Raw genomic sequence first — 18090 nt, 5'->3', positions numbered from 1 at the left:
TAAGTCGACTCCCCAGTAATTAGATAAAATTTTCCATGTATAGCATCTAGTTACTAGAAAGTCATGTAAAAAGTTCAGGGCTGTCTTCAAGTCAAGCAAATACAGTAAATCTGAACCTAACTAAATTTGTGTTTCCCAGAGGCATATTCAGCTCCTCTATGTATGAACATACCGCTCTCCGTTCTCTGGATACTCTGATGGAGAGGCCAGGTCTTCAGCTTCGCGACTGACGGGAGAAAACAGGTTACTGCTGCTGAGGTTTTTCAAAACCAGCTTCTTGATGCTCTTCCTAAAAGACAGTAAAAGCAACAATCCAGTGATCTGCCTTACATTTTCATCCCATAGGTCAAAGAACTAGAGAACACCTAAGCTATTTTTCCACTTGGATAATAAAAGTAGTCTGCTATATCTAAAAATTACAGCCTTGGCCTAATATTGAGAGCTGGTTTTGATTTCCATCTATACAGCAGAGGTCAAGACTTGTACAAATGATCATAAGGCTTCCATTTTTAAAGCACTTTAAAAACTTTACATCTGTGCCAACACATAAGAAGCGGAATAAGACCTACATTTCAACTCCCTTCTTAAGTCCTTCTGGTGGAATTTTCTTTCCGAATGAACAAATCAACACACCATTGCAGAAGAGGGCATTTTCAGGACATATACAAGATAATCTTCACACCAAAAGGAAACTTAATTTCTTATGCTTCATCATTGAAAGTTTTAGCACAACCATTTCAAAAGCCTCGATCCAAAGCTTTTATTACTATATGCATTTTTGTATATTCAAGCCAATTAGTAAGTTACTAGTATCCTGGAGAGGCTTACATGAATGGAAGACAGAAGAGGCTGTACATTTCTACCACCACAGTTTCAGGTCATTTGTGAATGGCTCTGTATTAGTTTTTAGATGCATTAAAGAAGTCAAGACACAAGTAATGACATTCAGTAAAAAACACATTAGGTGTGCTAGTACAAGCCAAGGGAGATTGCTATTTTCATTGCTGACAAAGTGCTGCACGGACAAATCAACAATTTTGTTTTTAATTTCACCGGATGTTTTTTTTAGAAATCAGTTTGTTTTTTTTTAAATGTAATTGTATTTTTTTTTTGTTAAGATGCTGTAAAAAATAAACCTATATGAAGATAGCTTTAATTTAAGATACGTTAAAACTCAAAGATATCATCATGGAATAGGGATTATAACTTCTAATTTCATACTATTTGAGACAATATATTCATGTAATAATAAGGGGAGCTTGGATGCCAAGGAAAATATTCTTAGTTTTGACAAGAAGTTTCATGTGAAATAGAAAACACAACCTTTACCAACATAGTAACTGCACTAGATTAAAACAGAAGAGTGAAAGCGGTTGAGCTAACCACTTGAGCATAATGGAAGAGATGACATAAAAAAGCGATCTGAAGGGACATCAGAAAACTCACTTGGGCATGAAAGCACCGTTGGATAGGGAGGGCTCATCATCATCCAGACCATCAAAGAGGTGAGATTTGGCTGAGCCCGAAGTCTGCAGAGCTTTGGGTCTCACTCGAGTTGCAGGACGAGGGGTCAGTTTGTAGTGAGTGGGTGTAGTCAAAGCCTTCTGTGCCGCTGGGTTGGTTGGTTTCAACCTCTGAGAAAAAGCAGCATAGAACTCAAAAGAGCCGAAGGAATAGATTCCAAAGCCAACTAGTTACAGAGAATTAAGTTTTCTACATTTTCACATAAACTGAATCAACATAGTTAGGACAAAAACTCTGCTGCAGCAGTAAAGGTTTCAGAACTGGATGTTAAGACAACACAGATAGCTGCCCAATTTTATTCTCAATTTATCAGCAAAACATAGCTCTTTTAGCCCCTGTTACTGCTTTCCATGGGTATGTTGCAAAATTTCATTTTTGTTTCTTATTTTCAACTACTGAACAAAATTAATAGTGCAGCTTCCATGGTGTTTAAGTCAAATGAAATATTTCCCCCAAGCTAACAGGTTTCAGGGGGAAAGGATTCTCACACAAGGCTGCAATGAGATGATAAACAAATTGTTTATAAGTATAGGCTAACCATAAATCACTGTAAGGGCCTGATCCTTAAAAATTCTGAGCACCCAGGTTATTGGCACCTCTGAAGGCCAGGCTCCAGAAGTTGGAAACAATCCTAATAGCAATCTGGGCATGGCGCACAATAATTTATTCCATCTTTATTTTCCACGCGTGCGTGTCACTCATTTAGGTTTTTACTCTGCATTAACAACTGAGGCATCACAGCAAAGCCCAGATTATAATATGGACTATCGTATAATTCATTATATTAAACATGCACATCTTAAAACATAACAGTAAGTGTTCAAAACCTCACCTCTTCTTTCTTTTTCGGGTCTGACATGGGGTTTCTGAAGAGAGGAGAATCTCCAAAGGGTGAATAGGTCAAGCTGTTGAGGTGCTGCTGAAGGACTGCTTGCTGGGCCGCTGAAGCATTGGGGTCAGTCAGTGCTACATAAAGTAAGAAGTGTTAAATTCTATTCCATACACACTGCGTGTACACAAACAATTCTTGGGGCAAGTCTATTTTCAAAAGCAACACCTCCGTACTCCAGCCTTTTCAGGGCCATTTTTAGTACTATCTGCAGACTTCAATTACAAGCTTTTTTCAGCCTGGGTACTGCCAACCCTACACAACCAATACTTATATGGAAAGCAAGACAGATACTAGTCAGTCTAGAATGAGTTACCCAATTCTAATCAATCACCAAGCTAAAGGAAATGCAAGTTAGACACAGACTGAAGCTCTACTTTGGCCTGCCAACCAATCTACTAATAATCTGCACTTACTTAAGACTCAGTTCCCTATCCCTGTAAAGACTACTGCAGGCAACAGTCTTCAAGCTTGTAGTCTTGAATTTTACATCTTGTTTCTCCAGGCCACTGCTAGCTCTGACTAGGAAGTCCTCCCCTTTGCATATACATTTAGCTTCTCACCTCAGCTAGCATTTAAATGTTAGTACTGTAACTTAATTAGTTTTCTGAAATATAAAGAACCTTTCATAAAGCTAACCTGTTTCTCTAACAGCAACATTTTTTTAAGACCAGATACTTCTGCAGAAAAAGCTAAAAATCCATCAAAAGCAATACCACATTTGTCAGAAGAAACTTAAACAGGAGTTCTTATGAACCAGCATCTAAATCAAATGATGCACGCTAGATTAAGCACTTATTCAACTGAATAGGTGCTTGAACCTGTGAAGTCTTTTGTACGCTTCCTAAATTCATATGAGGCCCAAGCTACTACCTACTACAACTTGCACTGGGTTAAAGGAGTCAAAGGCTTTTTAAAAAAAAACCAGTGCAACAAACAAGGTACAGCAGTCAAACGAAACTCTGCTCACGCATTCTAGAATTTGATCTGCCTTAATCTTTGCTACGGGAACACTTTCCTAATCCTAAAGCTTTATTTTGTCACTAGTATTACTGACAAACTTTTGAATATATCAAACTCCTTCACAAGCACTCCAGTTTTTAAATCTTTAAGAGTCTTCCTGAAACTCAGCCTCCAAAATCTAGCGATATGGCTTATTAGATCTAGTTAATCTGCCTTGAAATGTCCAATTCTGCAAAGCAGAATAGACAGGTACAAGACAACAGAAAAAGCGTATCCCAACTCATAATTCCTAGTGGGTATCCAAGATGCAGTCCATTTGTTGACCCACGATACAGACCACACACTACTCAGATGTTGCTAGTTTCCCTTGTTCTGAAATACTGAGTTACAAGGGGGGGACGGGGGACAGGACATGATGACATACACGCCTTTCCAATTAACTTTTTTAGGTAAACAACTGCCACTGGCCTTGGCTTATAATTATAGCAACATATGAGAGAAATGACCTGTGACCTCTAAGATGCAATCTACTGCAAGACAATATTCAGTGTACTCAACATACAAACACTACTGTTAACATCATTAATTGGATGTACACTAATATTTTACAACCACCTCCCAATCATCGCTGTAAACAGCTTCAAGCACTTTGTTCTTCCCATCACTGGATGAGTGGACTCTCTTGAACTTGGTTCAAGCAGGTTAGATGCTAATCCCTCCTTCCCTTAGATTCAAGTAAACTTGGTGAGCTGCACCTACCCACAGCAGGCTGAGGAGCTCCAAAGCCCAGGGTAGCCATTGACGTGTTGAATCCCGGTGCTCCAAATGCTCCGGTTCCCAGGGTCCCACCTAGTTTAGGCTGGGTGTTCCCAAATAATGAAGTCTGGCCTGCACCAAGAGCTACAGAGAGAAAAGAAGCAGCTTACAACAAGATGCTCCTTCAGGAGTTTGCAAACCAGTTCATCCCGTAAATTATCAGAACTGTTTTAGACAGCAAGATATAGTAGCCATCTGTGCTACAGACTCTTACGAGTCAAGAAAATAATGACCTGTTTTGATAACATTATTGGAGAAAGCCTTTAAAAATTACACATAAAACACATGATAAAAATCTAATCCTGTGCATTTTATCAACCAAAGCTTGTTCTTAACTCTTGGTACAACTATTCAGAGCCTGTGACTCAACACTCTTTACATGAGGAAGGCCTAACTCCACTAGGCATGGTTTAAAAATTAAAAAAAAAAGAAGTAAAAAACTTTATTAACCAGAGGAATGCTGAAGGACCAAGTTTAGCACAACATGTCTGGTCATTTCCCTAACAAACTCGTAGCTAACTAAATAGCTTATAGTATCCCATGTAGAGAGAGAAATCATGTACAACTCAAGTTTCATTCTGCTCTGAGCCAGGATTTCTAAATCTGTCCCTTCAGACTGAGGTATTAGAATTGGCAAGCAATCCCAGTACAGAGGCCTGTCTTTTTGCAAACACTCAAGTCCACACTACCCCGGTAGCATTGTTACCTGTCCCAAATCCAGTTCCGAGTCCAGTTCCCAGAGACCCAGTTGTAGGCTTATTCCCAAACAGACTAGTGCCAGCAGTGTTTGTACCAAAACCTAGGAATACAGAAGAATTAGTACACTATTTCAAAAGTAACATTTAACTTCTATAGAGGATTCTGACTAGGTGATGTCTGTCTGGCTAAGGACAAATTTGCTAATGGTGATAAAATTAAAATTTCACATGTTGTTTTCAGTAATTCAGCTGGAATCTAAGAGCTATGAGGGATTTCAATGATATACAATACATGTTTGTAAACTCAAGTGAAAGCCCCAGTGCAGAAAATACTGTTCCAAGTTAAAATGTGTTGAAAATACAAGGACTTAAGATTTTACTAAATACAATAGGGGACTTCATAGCCCTCAACCTGGCAGCAGAATAAGATGTATGAAAGCTTCTTAAACCCCATTGGAAGGAATAAGTCCATTTTACACTGTTTATACCACACACACTCCTCTGATGCTTACTGGCAAAGCAGTTCACAACTCCGTTTCATAGGTATGCGCAGTTCAAATGCCAACTCTAATTGAAGTCAAATACAATCAAATCTAATGTTACACAAATTAGTGATTAAATTGAAGATTGTGAAATCATCCAATTAAAAGGGGGTGGTTAGTACACACAACTACAGAATAAGACTAGAAAACTACAGTTAGGGACCAACACTAGAAGTATCACCATACCAAACTATAATTTTCCTACAAGTTACACCAATGCAAGTACCACAAACAAGGTAACAAAACATGCTACAGCCAACACTAAAGAGCATACTTTCAGTAGAAGAGCATGAAAGTGCTTCTTCAACACCAACTGCAACAGCCCAGAAACAGAGAGCTGGTTACTTTTCTACAAAAACCAGAACGCAGTACATAGACCGACTTTATCAAAGGAAGCTTGGCCAGAGAGCCCTCATTTGCGACTGACCACCATAAACCTCTTTTGTGCTCCCTAGACTGCTCACCTGACTGCGCTTTGATAGTGTGAGCAGGAGAGGGATTATATTTTCAGCCCAAGAAGAAAAAAAAAAACAATTCAGCACTGACGATTCTAAAAACAGTCTTTTGCTCTATTTTGGCATGCAACCTCTTTGGTCTCAACTCTGCTAAAATCCCCCAAATAGCAGTTCTCTCTGAATTTGTGACATCAGTGATTAGAGACTTGTGTACACAATGCCCCAATTTGATCACTTATTCACTTACTGACTGCTGCTGAGGCCAGCATTAGTTAAGTGCTCAATTCTTTTTAAAGTCTGGCAGCTGTAATCTGCTAATCCAAAGCAAGATACTAGTTCAGGTAAAAGAGTCCTTAGTTTGTCACAGTAGTTAAATTCTACCATTACTCTAAATCTCAGATACCATGTACTTTGCCAACCAGTTGTACTGACAGTAGTATCATTTTGTCACTAGTACCTCTTTTCAGTTGCTACACGCTTACAACTTCATAGTAAATTATACCTCGTCTTTTCTTTCTGCAAGCTTTATATTGTTTAAATAAACGTGTTCAACGTTGTATTTGCTCTGGTAGTAAACACTAGTACTCAGTAGATTCAGAGTACTACTAGCAACAGAGGTAAAAAAAAAAAAGCAGCATCCAAGACTTTAAGCCTTCCCCTTCAGCAACATGCATCAAGCATGGCTTACCTGACAATTTTATAATTCACAATCATTAAATATAAGAGTTTCAGCAGCCTGGTGTGTGGTATACGCAGTGTAACTTTAAGAGATTGAATCCCATTTTATATGTACCAAAATTGGAAGTGTTTGTATTGGTTCCTAAAGTCAGGGTTGGTTTGTTACCAAAGAGCCCGCCGCCAGTGGTTGTACCAAACGAAGGAGCACTGGTCGTGGTGGTTCCAAACGTGGCAGGCTTGTTACCAAACAGGGTCTGAAAGAAGAGAAAGATACTTTTAAAGCCTCCAAATACATTAGGATTACAATGAAATACCAAGACAAGGCCTATATGCCCAAGAGACCAGAGCTAAGGCTAAGGGAACCTTAAAACCAGTCACTTAATAAACAGCTGTAAATTAAGTACGAGATTGGAGGGGGGGCTGGTTCATAAGGTGGTCAGCACCCCAGGAACAAAACAGTTGTGCTGCTGAATCAAGTGAAAACGATCACAGTCGGCAAGGTACAAGACTCCACACACTAGGAGTATCCAGGCTGAAGTGTTTGTCCATTTTGAGTATTCCTCCCTGTACTGACAGCCTAAATTTTTTTAACCACTTAAGAAACACTTGGCATTCAGTAACCCAATGTTTTGTATCACTCCTGCTGCACTTTGGATCATTTAAAAACCAAAAAAAAGGCTGGAAGTCTGCACATACTATGTGAGCAAGCTGTTTAGGAAACGTCACATGTCTGTTTCACACAAGTAGGCATGTGATGCAAAAGGACATATAAAAATTTGATCTTAGCAGACCCAAACTCTAGGGCCTGACAGAACTGAAATAGTTACCTAGCCATATCAGTGCTTCACACTATAATTAAGCATCTCTAGAACAGTCATAAAAACAGGCAATGAGTATTTCCAGCTAACTGGATTTTAGTTCTTAAAACTCCACACACTAGCCCCAATTCATGACGATTGCCCTAAAGATTCAAATCACAGCGTTATTTTAGAAGAGCACAGTTCATAACAGCTACAGGTTTCAAAGAAATGACAATAAAAATCTGACTAACATCAGAAGCTTTCTAAGGTACAGACATACCGAACCCCCAACACCGAATCCTGTGTTGGCTTGTCCAAAGAGACCAGTTCCAGTTCCAAATCCAGTACCAGCATTTGTGTTGGCAGTTGTTCCAAAAAGGCCTCCTGATTGTGTGGGTTGGGTTGCCCCGAATAAACCCTGCAATATAAACCCTTGTCTGAAGAACACTGCAACAGCTACTCTGCTGAAGAACAATTCTAGCGTTTTGTCAGACCATTACAAGAGGACACACCACTGAAAGTTCAAGTTAGTAATAAGATATCAAAGCAAACCCATTAGTACCAGGGTGGAAAATAGATTCCAGTTCTGGCGAGCAGAAAACACAAGCAAGGCACACAGCTCGTTCTCGAGGATCAATGCTACGCTACGTCATGACTGAAAAAACTTAATTCCTCAAATTGAAAAAAAGGTAAAGCCTGGGACAAGAATTCTTACGCAAGAGACTTAAATTCTTCCTTGAGGAGGTTTTAGGGGAAAAACAGAACATTTTCCTTCATTCTCTAAGTGTACAGACACCAGGATTTGCATAATGAAAATAAGGACTGTATAGTGTACTGACTCAGAAGCCAGAAACCACATTATCGGTTGCAGCTGTGTAGCTTGAACAAGCCAAACCCAACAGACAAGTACACCATTTGTACAGCCAAAGGAATTACACGGTACCACCAGAAAGCATGGCACCCTTTCCAAGAATTCAGACTTCATTTGTTAATGCGATGCCACATAAAGGAAAAGCAACAATACCAATCCAATCCAGCAACACAAATATTCCTGAACATCGTCATAAAAGAGGCTGACCTCTCCCTAAGAGGGAGTGGGAAAAAACATTTTATAATGGACAGAATAGTGATGCTTTTGACAGGAAAAATAATTGTAAATTCAAAACATGGGGAGGCACCAGCATTCAAAGCTGAACACCCTAGTTCTACAACACCCTACAATATAGTTTTTCCACCAACTAGTTGACGAATCCCTGAACTAGTAAGCCTGATGTTCTTTAAGAAACCAAAAGCCAACACTTACATTACAAAATAATTTACCCCTCCAAGTGTTAGGACAAGTTACCACTGTCTTACCATTGTGTTTGTGTTTGGCTGCCCAAGAGTGCTGGTGTTCCCAAAAGAGAAACCGGTGTTCTGTGTTGTCGTGGCCTGGCCAAACGGTTTATTGAACAGACTAGTTGTCTGAGGCTGCTGACCAAAGAGACCCCCAGTTGTTCCCGTGCCAAAGCCAGTTGTACCTGATGAGCAAAGAAATGGGAAGTCAAAATTAGAGTATTTATGCAGGCACTGAAAAGATCCCCAGGAATACACAGACAAACTAATCTTAAAAAAAGATGCCTGCAATGAAAAGTGACATATCAAGCCATGTATAGCTGCATAACCAGGAAAATTCTTGTAGTAGGATGCAGCAGCTCACAGTCAATACTAAAGTAGTATCTAACCTCGTCCATCAATTTTTTACATTCTCAGACTGTGGTGCATCATTTGGGCATGATCAGGTAGCTGAAGGGGGAGTTATGGTAGGTACAAAATAGAATTTATCAGGCCAAAAACAGTTTCGTACTTAGTTCAGAGATCAGTGAAGTTCACAATCACTTATAAAAGGATACATTTCCATTCTCTAGGACCAATGAAAATGTCTTGTACTCATGATAGTCTCCCGCTGACCATTCCATTACTCTGCCTGGAACATAACTCCCATGCGAGTTCATGTTCGCAGAAAAAAGGAAAGTATCAGCTTGCCTAAAGAAGATGTAGTCCTGAGGTTACAGTCATTCCTGGATGCTCCTACAGAGCCTTGTGCTGTAGGTTTCCTCCACTAGCTCACGGTCACCAATGCTGTAGGTTGTATACACATCTGCCCTAGGTCTGTGCACTCTAATATAGGAAGTGCTGTGCAAGAAGGTGTTCTACCCTTGACCTGTTCTTCTAAGGGACTCATTTGTTTTTCACTGCTGAGCAGACACACACACGCACGTGCAAACAGGTGTTCCCATTTAACAGAATGAGCTAAAATTACTTTACAAGCACCACAAGAAGGTTGTGCACTGTTAAAACTCTGCTTAAATGCAAGGACTATTAGGTTTCCTTTTACAAGGCAGATCCTCCCCACGCAGGCTGGTTGAAACAAGTTACATTAGCACAAGAGAAGACAGTCAACAGACTTTTGCAGTATAGCTATCAAACAGCCGAAGTCTGATAACCCATAACTAATGTCATCGAGTTGTAAATTTACATTATGTGAATAATAAGATACGAAGAGCCAATAGAACATTTTGTTGCAACAATGAACACAGTTCAGCAACAGTAATATCAGCAATGACCGCACTTACTGGTTCCAAAGCCAGTTTTATTCTGTCCGTAGGAAAAACCCGTGTTAGTGGTGGTGGAGCCGAACAGTCCAGTAGCAGCACTTGATGTGGCTGCAGAGGATCCAAATAAACTGGCAGTTGCTCCTGCTCCCACTGGGTTCGAGGGCCCTTTCCTGTTTGCTTGGTAATCTTCCAAACGGAGTTCCTAGTTAAGAAAAAAACTTGTCTCTTTACCCAGTCATTCCATGGGGGAGAATTAATCCAGTTTGAATAACTGCTATAAGTAAACTGCTGAAACGAAGGATCAGAAACATTTACAGAAGGCACATTCGAAGTTTACTGCAGCTTTAAGAGCTACAGACTATCACTTCCCGCGCCTGGCCTAGCTGTAAGCAGGTACCTGATCTGGCTCCCAACAACACGGTGCTAGCAACAACGCTGTTGTGTGCCTTTGGGTACGGAAACGGGCATGTTAACTCTACTAGTCCAGAAGGGTTTTGGATGCAAGAATACCTTCAACTTTGATCTCGACTTTCTAGTGCTGGAATCTAAGAGCACTTTTACACATGCTTTGGGGGTGGGAGGGGAGGCAATAACTGGAGCAGCTCCAAGAGCTGCTGTAATTAAAGCAATGCCATGTCTCGTTTCAGCATTTCCATGCTTAAAAATGGTGTCAGGGGGCTTGAAGTAAAGCTTGTCAAACGAACTTTAGATCAAGCACCCCCACCACCACTTTTAAGCATGGGAATGCTGTAACATGAGATGTAGGAGGCTGCTAGAAGTATGGTAAATGGCCATGCTCCAGCAGACTATTAATCTCTGTTTCGAATTCCAGCGCATCACAGCAGCCTCCACGCTCGTGTATAGGCACCCGAAGTGCACCCATTATAGTTCACATTAAAACTTCAAGAAGTCTTGTAGGTTTTCTAAGAGACTTGTTTTTTCAACTTGAACAAGATGCTTTTCAAGCAAAGAAATTTCTAAGTAGACCCTTGGAGAGATGGGCTTAAAATCTGAAAATTAAGATCCTTATATATCCTGTCACAAGGGGTACACAAGAGAAGTAACCAAACACTTAGTGTGCAAGACAAAAACAAAAAACAAAGTAAGTTTAAATGTCTGATTTGACCCACCTCTAAGGATTTGCTTTCATACTCCTTCATAGCAGTAATACATTGGTGCTTGGTGCTGATGTTAGTACTAACTCCAGATTTTACCATAGTATCTGTGCCAGTTGGTGGCTGCAAGAAAAAAGGTCAAGATGCTGAGGTTTGCATCCACCTGTACTCCTTTAAACTATGTGAATTTCTGCTTTTCAGATATATGCTGCAAAACCATGAACTTGATATGCAAACTGAAGTGGAGCAGCCTGGCTTATGCACAGCCAAGGTCTTACTCAGTGACAGAACGTGTACAATAGCAAACAGTACAGCGAGTACCTGATTGTAATGCTCAGAGAAGTGCAATACGTGATCTTCTCAATGCAACTAGGAGACATTTCCTTTCAAACAAATTCTAACATTAGTTCAAGGTCTCAAACGGTTTAGTTATCCCCACTACTGCTTCCCTTTGAGCGACGAATGCCACACCATTGCTTGCGGCAATATTAGTCTTCACCATTCAGCCCAATCCTGTGACGCTCAATCCACTCCAGTGACAGGCCTCCAGTCATTAGGATAGTGCACAGAGCCCTAACCCAGAGCTCCCGCCCTCAGCTGCCCTCTGCAGCAGGCACTGCAGGTGAAACTTTTCATTACCCCATATATGTGGCCTCTCCCCTTTCGGATCATTTTTCCATGTCAACTGCCACAGAACCTTTAGCATTAGCGATTCCATCCATTTCTTAAAGGGGACTGATCCAAAAATGTTCTTCCTAGTATTTCAATAAATCCTTTTACAGCCATACTGAAATCGCAAGCGGACTGCGCTCACTTCATCGTTTATTTCAATACACCTCTTGGCCCCACAGTTATCGGTAATAATTTAGTCTCATTTATATAAAAGGAATTATAGTAGAACGTTGTAACACTTGTCAGCCCTCTGAAAATTCCATTTTATTTAAAGGCTAGCAACAGATCCTCCTACCATGAGTTCAAATACTGCTGTGGCCCTAAACTTTTCACACGTCCAGGATAAATTTCACCTGTACTTCCTATAAAATTCAAGACTTTCCCCATACCAATTTGTTTCTGGACAATTAAATGCACAATGTGCTTCAACTTCAACAGTTCTTGTTAAGAGTGCATGATTAAACCAATGCAGTACATTCCACAACAGCATATAAACCAGTTATTTTACTTAAGCAGCCTAACCAAGCTAGTATTTGATGTCAAGAACAGCAAAAAAGAATTCTCTCTGGTAAAACAGATTAAGCCAAGAAAACAAAACTTACATTAAATTTAATAGTCGTGCCAGTTGGAGCAGCGGTAAAGCTAGTTGGACCAAAGAGAGAGCCAGATGTACTCCCAAAAGGATTGGAGGTAGTGTTAGTGGTTCCAAAGAGACCTCCACTGCTGGTACTTGTCCCAAAGTCTAAGAGAAAGAAAGAACACCAAGTTGAAATTCAGGAAATTCATCATTCAAAAAGTGCAATTTAATAACCCACAGTTACTTTGTTCTCACTACATGGTAGGAAGAAGGAAGTTAGACATCTACAAACAAGCATTTAAATTTCAGTTCTCCGAGTCCTTTTCCTCTCTGCAGGAGCTGCCTACAAGTCTGAAACAGACAATTTTACTTTCCAAGAGCCAAGTCTGAATGGGGTTCACGAATTAGGTGGAACTATGAATCAGGGTTAACAAAGTGAAGAAAGGCAAACGTCTAGTCTAAATTTATTTTGATTACACTCTCTCCTAATTGGTCTTGTGTTACTTGTTCAAGTTAGGTCTAGCCTTAGGTTAAACTTTTGGGGCCAGAAAACACTGTGAAGCAGAATGCTCACTGAATGATCAATTAGCAATACTTTTAAAAGATTTATGGACAGAGAAATTACTAGTATATATAGTTTTCAAAAGGCTGCAAATTTCTTACTGTGGTAAATTGAATACAAACACAATCAAGCACCTGTCACAACCTAACCTACGGTACAGCAGTATTCCTCAGTGTTATAATATAGGCTTCAAGTTTAATCTGGTCTAGTAGAAATGTCATTTTGTGCCTTTAATGACCATCAACTGTTTAGGAAGTTCTTCATATCTTCAAAGTTTCTAATCTCTCACGACAGTTCCAAAAGGTTCTTTAAAATAGAGGCACCAGTGTCGTAAGACTGTTGCTCTAAATTACTGCACCAATGCGACAACCCAATATCAACCTCAAATGGTAGCTGCATTGGTAGAGAAAGCCCGTGCCACGAGCGCAACAGCAGAACATAACGGACTGAGAATCCCAAACAGTTTCACCCAGCTCCTGGCAGGAATACAAGTAACCAGAATTGTACGAAATGGTGTAGTTTCTACTCACTTCCAAACCCAGCTGGTTTATTCTGTGCAAAGGCATTATTCTGGGATGAAAAGAGACCTCCACCAGTGCTGGTTGTCCCAAATAAGCTGTTTGAAGTTCCAGTTGAGGTCCCAAACCCAAAACCAGTGCTTGTGGAGGAGGTGGCCGGTTGATTAAACGTGGTCGAACCAAACAATCCTCCTGAAGCAAGAAATATGCAACAGGATTAAAGACCAAAACAGTTATTTAAGACCACCTTGTTAGAAAGATGTATTCTAACTACTGAGAATGTAAGTGCACAAAAACTATAATAGCCATACCTGGTTTGGTCTGTGTGCTCCCAAAGAGGCCTCCTGTATTATTGTTTGACCCGAAGGCTGATGCTCCAAATGCTCCTCCACTGGTAGTACCAAAGCCGGCATCTGACAGATAAATAACTTGGATGAGACTGCATACTCTAGGCATACTTCCGTAGACCAAGCACTATTACTGGACTCCCAACTTAATACATAAAATGAACAAATCTCAGCCCCTGTTTTGCTACCTAGATTGAATACTTGTACAGAGTTTTGGGAAAAAAATCTGAGAGTATCCGGTGTCAACCTTCTGTATCAGAAAGCAAAAAATTTCCACTGTTCGTTTTAATGTGAAGTTACTATAATTCCACAATTGAATACCAGAGTTTAATGACAGGAAACAATACAGGAAGTCTAACTGTACATGTTTAAAAATACCAGTGAATTACATTAGCCATTAGACTAATACACGAGTACTAGAAGTCCTCAAGGGACGTATGGCCTGTTTATAATAGTTGTATTTTGCAGCCTTCTTGGGTCTCAAAAATTCTGAAAACATCTGTGCGTTGGAAAGCAGTATACCCTAGTTCACTGTCCTCTGACCCTGACAAACTGAGCCCCTCTGAGGCAGACTCATCTGAGCATTAAAATCACTACAACTACTAGGTGAACCCCTTAGTAAAGGCTGTATACAGTAAGTAAATTAAACTGAACCAGACTCAAAATTCCATTTTCCAGCATTGGCAGAGAAGTCAGCTGGATCCAATGGTTCTCCACACTCTAAAATTTCACCACATCCAGGTAATCTCTGTCCATATTCAATTCTTTAATCAGCAACTGACATTTCCAATGTGCAAATATACTTTCAACTGCCATCTCCATTAGTTCTATAACAGTGGGAGTTGCATTACTTACTTTGTCCAAAGGTTGAAGTAGTCCCAAAGCCAGCAGTGCCTCCAAATGGAGTTCCAAATGATTTGTTAAACATTTTCAAGATGTATCAGGTTTTCTGCAAAGAGGAAGAGTTCAGTGATTCGGACAAAGCAAGCTTTGAGAAGTTATTTCTAAGTTTTCTTAGATGTTCGGACAATTTGCGCTAATGCTGAATTCTGCACCTGGAGTGCCCAAAATGAAAACCTACGTTACCATCGGGAAACATGAGGGTATAGCAAGACATCTCACTGAGACAATAAAAGAAAGACACCCCACGCATATTCTATAGAAAATAGCCTCTATAAACAAAACAAAATAAAATCAGTAAAGAGACTACCATACAGGTACTCCTCACTTAATGAATCAGCTTTAACTGGGACAACGTTATTACGTCGCTGATCTATTAGAGAACATACTCGTTTAACGTCAGGCAATGTTCAGTTATAACTTTGTTTGGCCGCCGCCTGCTGGTAGGTAACTACGGTGACGCAACTGGATTTCCTTAATGCTGTTTCGCTTAAAGTTGCATTTTTCAAGAACATAACTATGACATTAAGCAAGGAGTAGCTGTATTTACTCAAATATGAGTCGTTGTCCCGTTCCCCCCCACCCCCATGAGCACAGGGAAAAAAAGCCCCTTGTCTTACATACACATACAAGGAAATCTCACTAAATACATTATCTATCTTTGAACTGCTGCTAAAAGCAGCATGCACTCAGCAACAGAAAGCAACTATGAAGTTAATTCAATGCAGCCAACACTTAACATGACTATAAGACACATGGCACATACTGGGCAAACATGCCCTAACTTATCCTTGTGGTAGGTTCCCATTGGCAGCGTTTTTCAACCCGTGGGTCACGACCCAAAACGTGGGTCATAAGAATATATGAAAAGTCATGAACGAACTTTAAAAATAAATTCTCTTTTAAAGGAGAAAAACATGAGAAGTCATGCTTTTCCCTTGCAGGGTGGCAGACTTCTGCGGGACGGGGCGGTGGAGGGAGCAATTAACACTAGGACGCTTTATGGCGAGCTGCCGGGAGTACACATATATACTAAGCACTGCCGAGCTGCGGGGTCACCACGGTTTCAAACGCTGTTGACTCTGCTGGGGCCCAACCCAAAGAACTCTATAGTAAATCAGGAGTCTTTTGGCTTTAGACTAATATCACATATAGTTTGCATGATGTGTAAATAGGTGACAGAAATGCTCCTTTAAAAGTGTTTATGGAGTGCCTGTGTTAAAGTTTGTAGCAGTTCCAGAATTGGTGCATTTGACCTCTTTTGAATGAACTATGGGTACTATATGCAAATTACTACAGCTATATTTATTTCAAGGTAATTTTTTTTTCAGATTTGCTCCTCATTTCCATATGCTCAGGGACAGCAGGGTCTGATGGTAAGGAGGGAGGGAAGAAACTGCAGGGGGGAAGAAGCTGAGGAGGCAGAGGGCAAAAGAGCTACCTCATCCCCCATTTATTTCCCTTGTTATGGCAGTGGGAAAAGGGAAAAATTCAGGACAAAACCTCTAATAATCAGATTCTATATCTGGAAAATTATATCAGACTTGTAAATTTTCCAGATACAGAATCCGATTACAGGGCAGTCATCTTATAAGCAGGGCCATTTTATATTTGAGTAAATACAGTAAACTGGAAAGTACATGAGCTGATCCTGTTAGTGCAGTGAACAGGACTATTTCAAAGCTGCTAAATATTGGTCCTGTCCATCCTTGTGTGTACAGCTTCCAGTGAGCCAAGAAGCTTTAACCTAGGAGTTTAGACCAGCTGATGAATTCTAATCAAGTTTCTAGTTTATCATTGCCGATAACCATACACATGCAAAACAAGCGTAACTAATGCAGTGTTTTTCTTGGTTTAGAGACAAAAACCTGCTGCTTTAGCTGCTCTTCAAAGCGTTGTGAAAACAATGATAATAAGACTCTGAACAGTTTTGACAAGTTATCTAATTTAGTTCCCTCTGGGCATGAGAAAACTCAAATTATGTCAATGCCACAAGCTTCAGCAGTTGCAGTTTGCAGGACAAGACAACCCAAAAAGTGAAGGCTAAGAAAGGACAAGAGTAACAGAGCTTTGGAGGTAGAAGGACCTCACTCTCTTTCAAGCAACCGAAAGAGAAGCTCCTCAGCTTCCAGCCACTGCTCAGAAACTGATACCAAAAGATCAACGCTCCCCCTACCACCACCACCAGCAGGCAACACCTCCTTTCCCTAGATCTAAGGGGAGCTACAACTAAAACTTTATCAGGACATTACTCTTGGCCTTGACCAAGACCTTACTCCATCTTTAACCCAGAAACATTCTGCTATTTATTTACCTCACCTGCATTCAGTCCTTCAAAGTTTGTGTCCACTACTAACATCCAACACTAACCACCCACCCCAACCTAGTTGTATAAGTACAAGATCCAGACGTGGCAATATCCAGCATGCTTATTTGCAGCTATCCACATACCTCAAGTGAAGGCCCCCCAAACACATAACAATATGCATTTGTGTTAGTCCTATTACCAATCCTTGCAACACCCCAGCTTCATTCTAGAGAAAGTCCAGACTCTTCCATTTCTAAACATTCAATTTGCTGAATATTTTAACATACAAAAAAAAATGGGAAGGCAGCGTGCAGAGGTGACATGTGAGACCTGATACTCCTGAGAGTTTTGGTTTTTACTATTCACCTCACTTTACAAAGCTCACTTCATTAAAATTGAGGTGCTAGGAAAAAGAAACTATGGAAAGCTTCATGATAAACATGGTTGTGTTCACCACTAAACAGAAAGAGCCCTGGCTTAGCATTGCCACCCCTACCTTTTACTTACTGATACATTTGGTTAAGTTATCCCAAGCACCAAAACAGCCGTAGATTATTTCATTTTCTCAGAGTTGTTATGCTGCTGCAAGTTCATCAAGCCCCATCTTATCCACAGCAGAATTACTAGTAATTTTCTTCTGCATCAGTGGTGCCAACTGCAAACAAGGTGCAACTGTTTTGATCTATGTTACCAAGAGCCTAAATATAGTCTAGATCAGTGACTTTCAACCCAGGGCCCGCACGTGACCCAATCAGCACACTGCTGAGGCCCATGTGACATCTAAAAATATTTTTAAATGGATAGACAGGAACTAAGTTGTGTGGGTGCAGCCCACTATGGCAGACAGGTTGAGAGCCACTAGTCTAGATCATTGTGGGGGGGAGCTTTTTTTTTGGCTGGCATGCCACAATTTAGCCCTAAACCCTCCTGGAGTGACACACTTCCCCTTCCTCGACTGATCAGCTGCTCTGCTTTTTGCTCCCTGCACAATCTGCCACCCTGTTCCCCGTCCTCTCCCTAGTCTGCTGTGTGCCCAACACGGAAGGTGCCTGTACCACTTGTGGCACACACGACACAGGTCGGCCACCCTGGTTTAAATTACAGTCACCACAGTAATGTTAACTGAGCT

At 40.5% G+C, this 18090-nt stretch overlaps 1 protein-coding gene across 7 annotated transcripts in view; it reads right to left on the bottom strand.

Annotated features, from left to right (window-relative positions):
- Positions 1 to 18090, bottom strand: part of NUP98 (nucleoporin 98) — a 46768-nt gene that overhangs the window by 24320 nt on the left and 4358 nt on the right. For 2 of the 7 annotated variants that reach the window (XM_025213778.1, XM_025213777.1), the window contains exons 2-15: positions 14609 to 14702; positions 13718 to 13819; positions 13419 to 13598; positions 12352 to 12491; positions 11093 to 11200; positions 9981 to 10164; positions 8722 to 8885; positions 7646 to 7783; positions 6681 to 6819; positions 4899 to 4991; positions 4136 to 4276; positions 2357 to 2490; positions 1447 to 1634; positions 173 to 289 (exon numbers count right to left, since the gene is read on the bottom strand). In XM_025213778.1, the coding sequence (XP_025069563.1) occupies positions 173 to 289; positions 1447 to 1634; positions 2357 to 2490; positions 4136 to 4276; positions 4899 to 4991; positions 6681 to 6819; positions 7646 to 7783; positions 8722 to 8885; positions 9981 to 10164; positions 11093 to 11200; positions 12352 to 12491; positions 13419 to 13598; positions 13718 to 13819; positions 14609 to 14681 (1901 nt within the window). In that variant the 5' untranslated portion in view covers positions 14682 to 14702. Of the gene's footprint in view, positions 1 to 172; positions 290 to 1446; positions 1635 to 2356; positions 2491 to 4135; positions 4277 to 4898; positions 4992 to 6680; positions 6820 to 7645; positions 7784 to 8721; positions 8886 to 9980; positions 10165 to 11092; positions 11201 to 12351; positions 12492 to 13418; positions 13599 to 13717; positions 13820 to 14608; positions 14703 to 17468; positions 17590 to 18090 lie in introns of those variants that run through there. The other 5 variants (XM_006032076.3, XM_006032077.3, XM_025213780.1 and 2 more) reach the window with 5 other exon arrangements.

This window comes from Alligator sinensis, unplaced genomic scaffold, assembly GCF_000455745.1.
Source record: "Alligator sinensis unplaced genomic scaffold, ASM45574v1 scaffold364_1, whole genome shotgun sequence".
Classification (NCBI taxonomy): Eukaryota; Metazoa; Chordata; order Crocodylia; family Alligatoridae; genus Alligator; species Alligator sinensis.
Note: the sequence above shows the minus strand (reverse complement) of the source record. Positions and strands in the feature narration are given on the sequence as shown.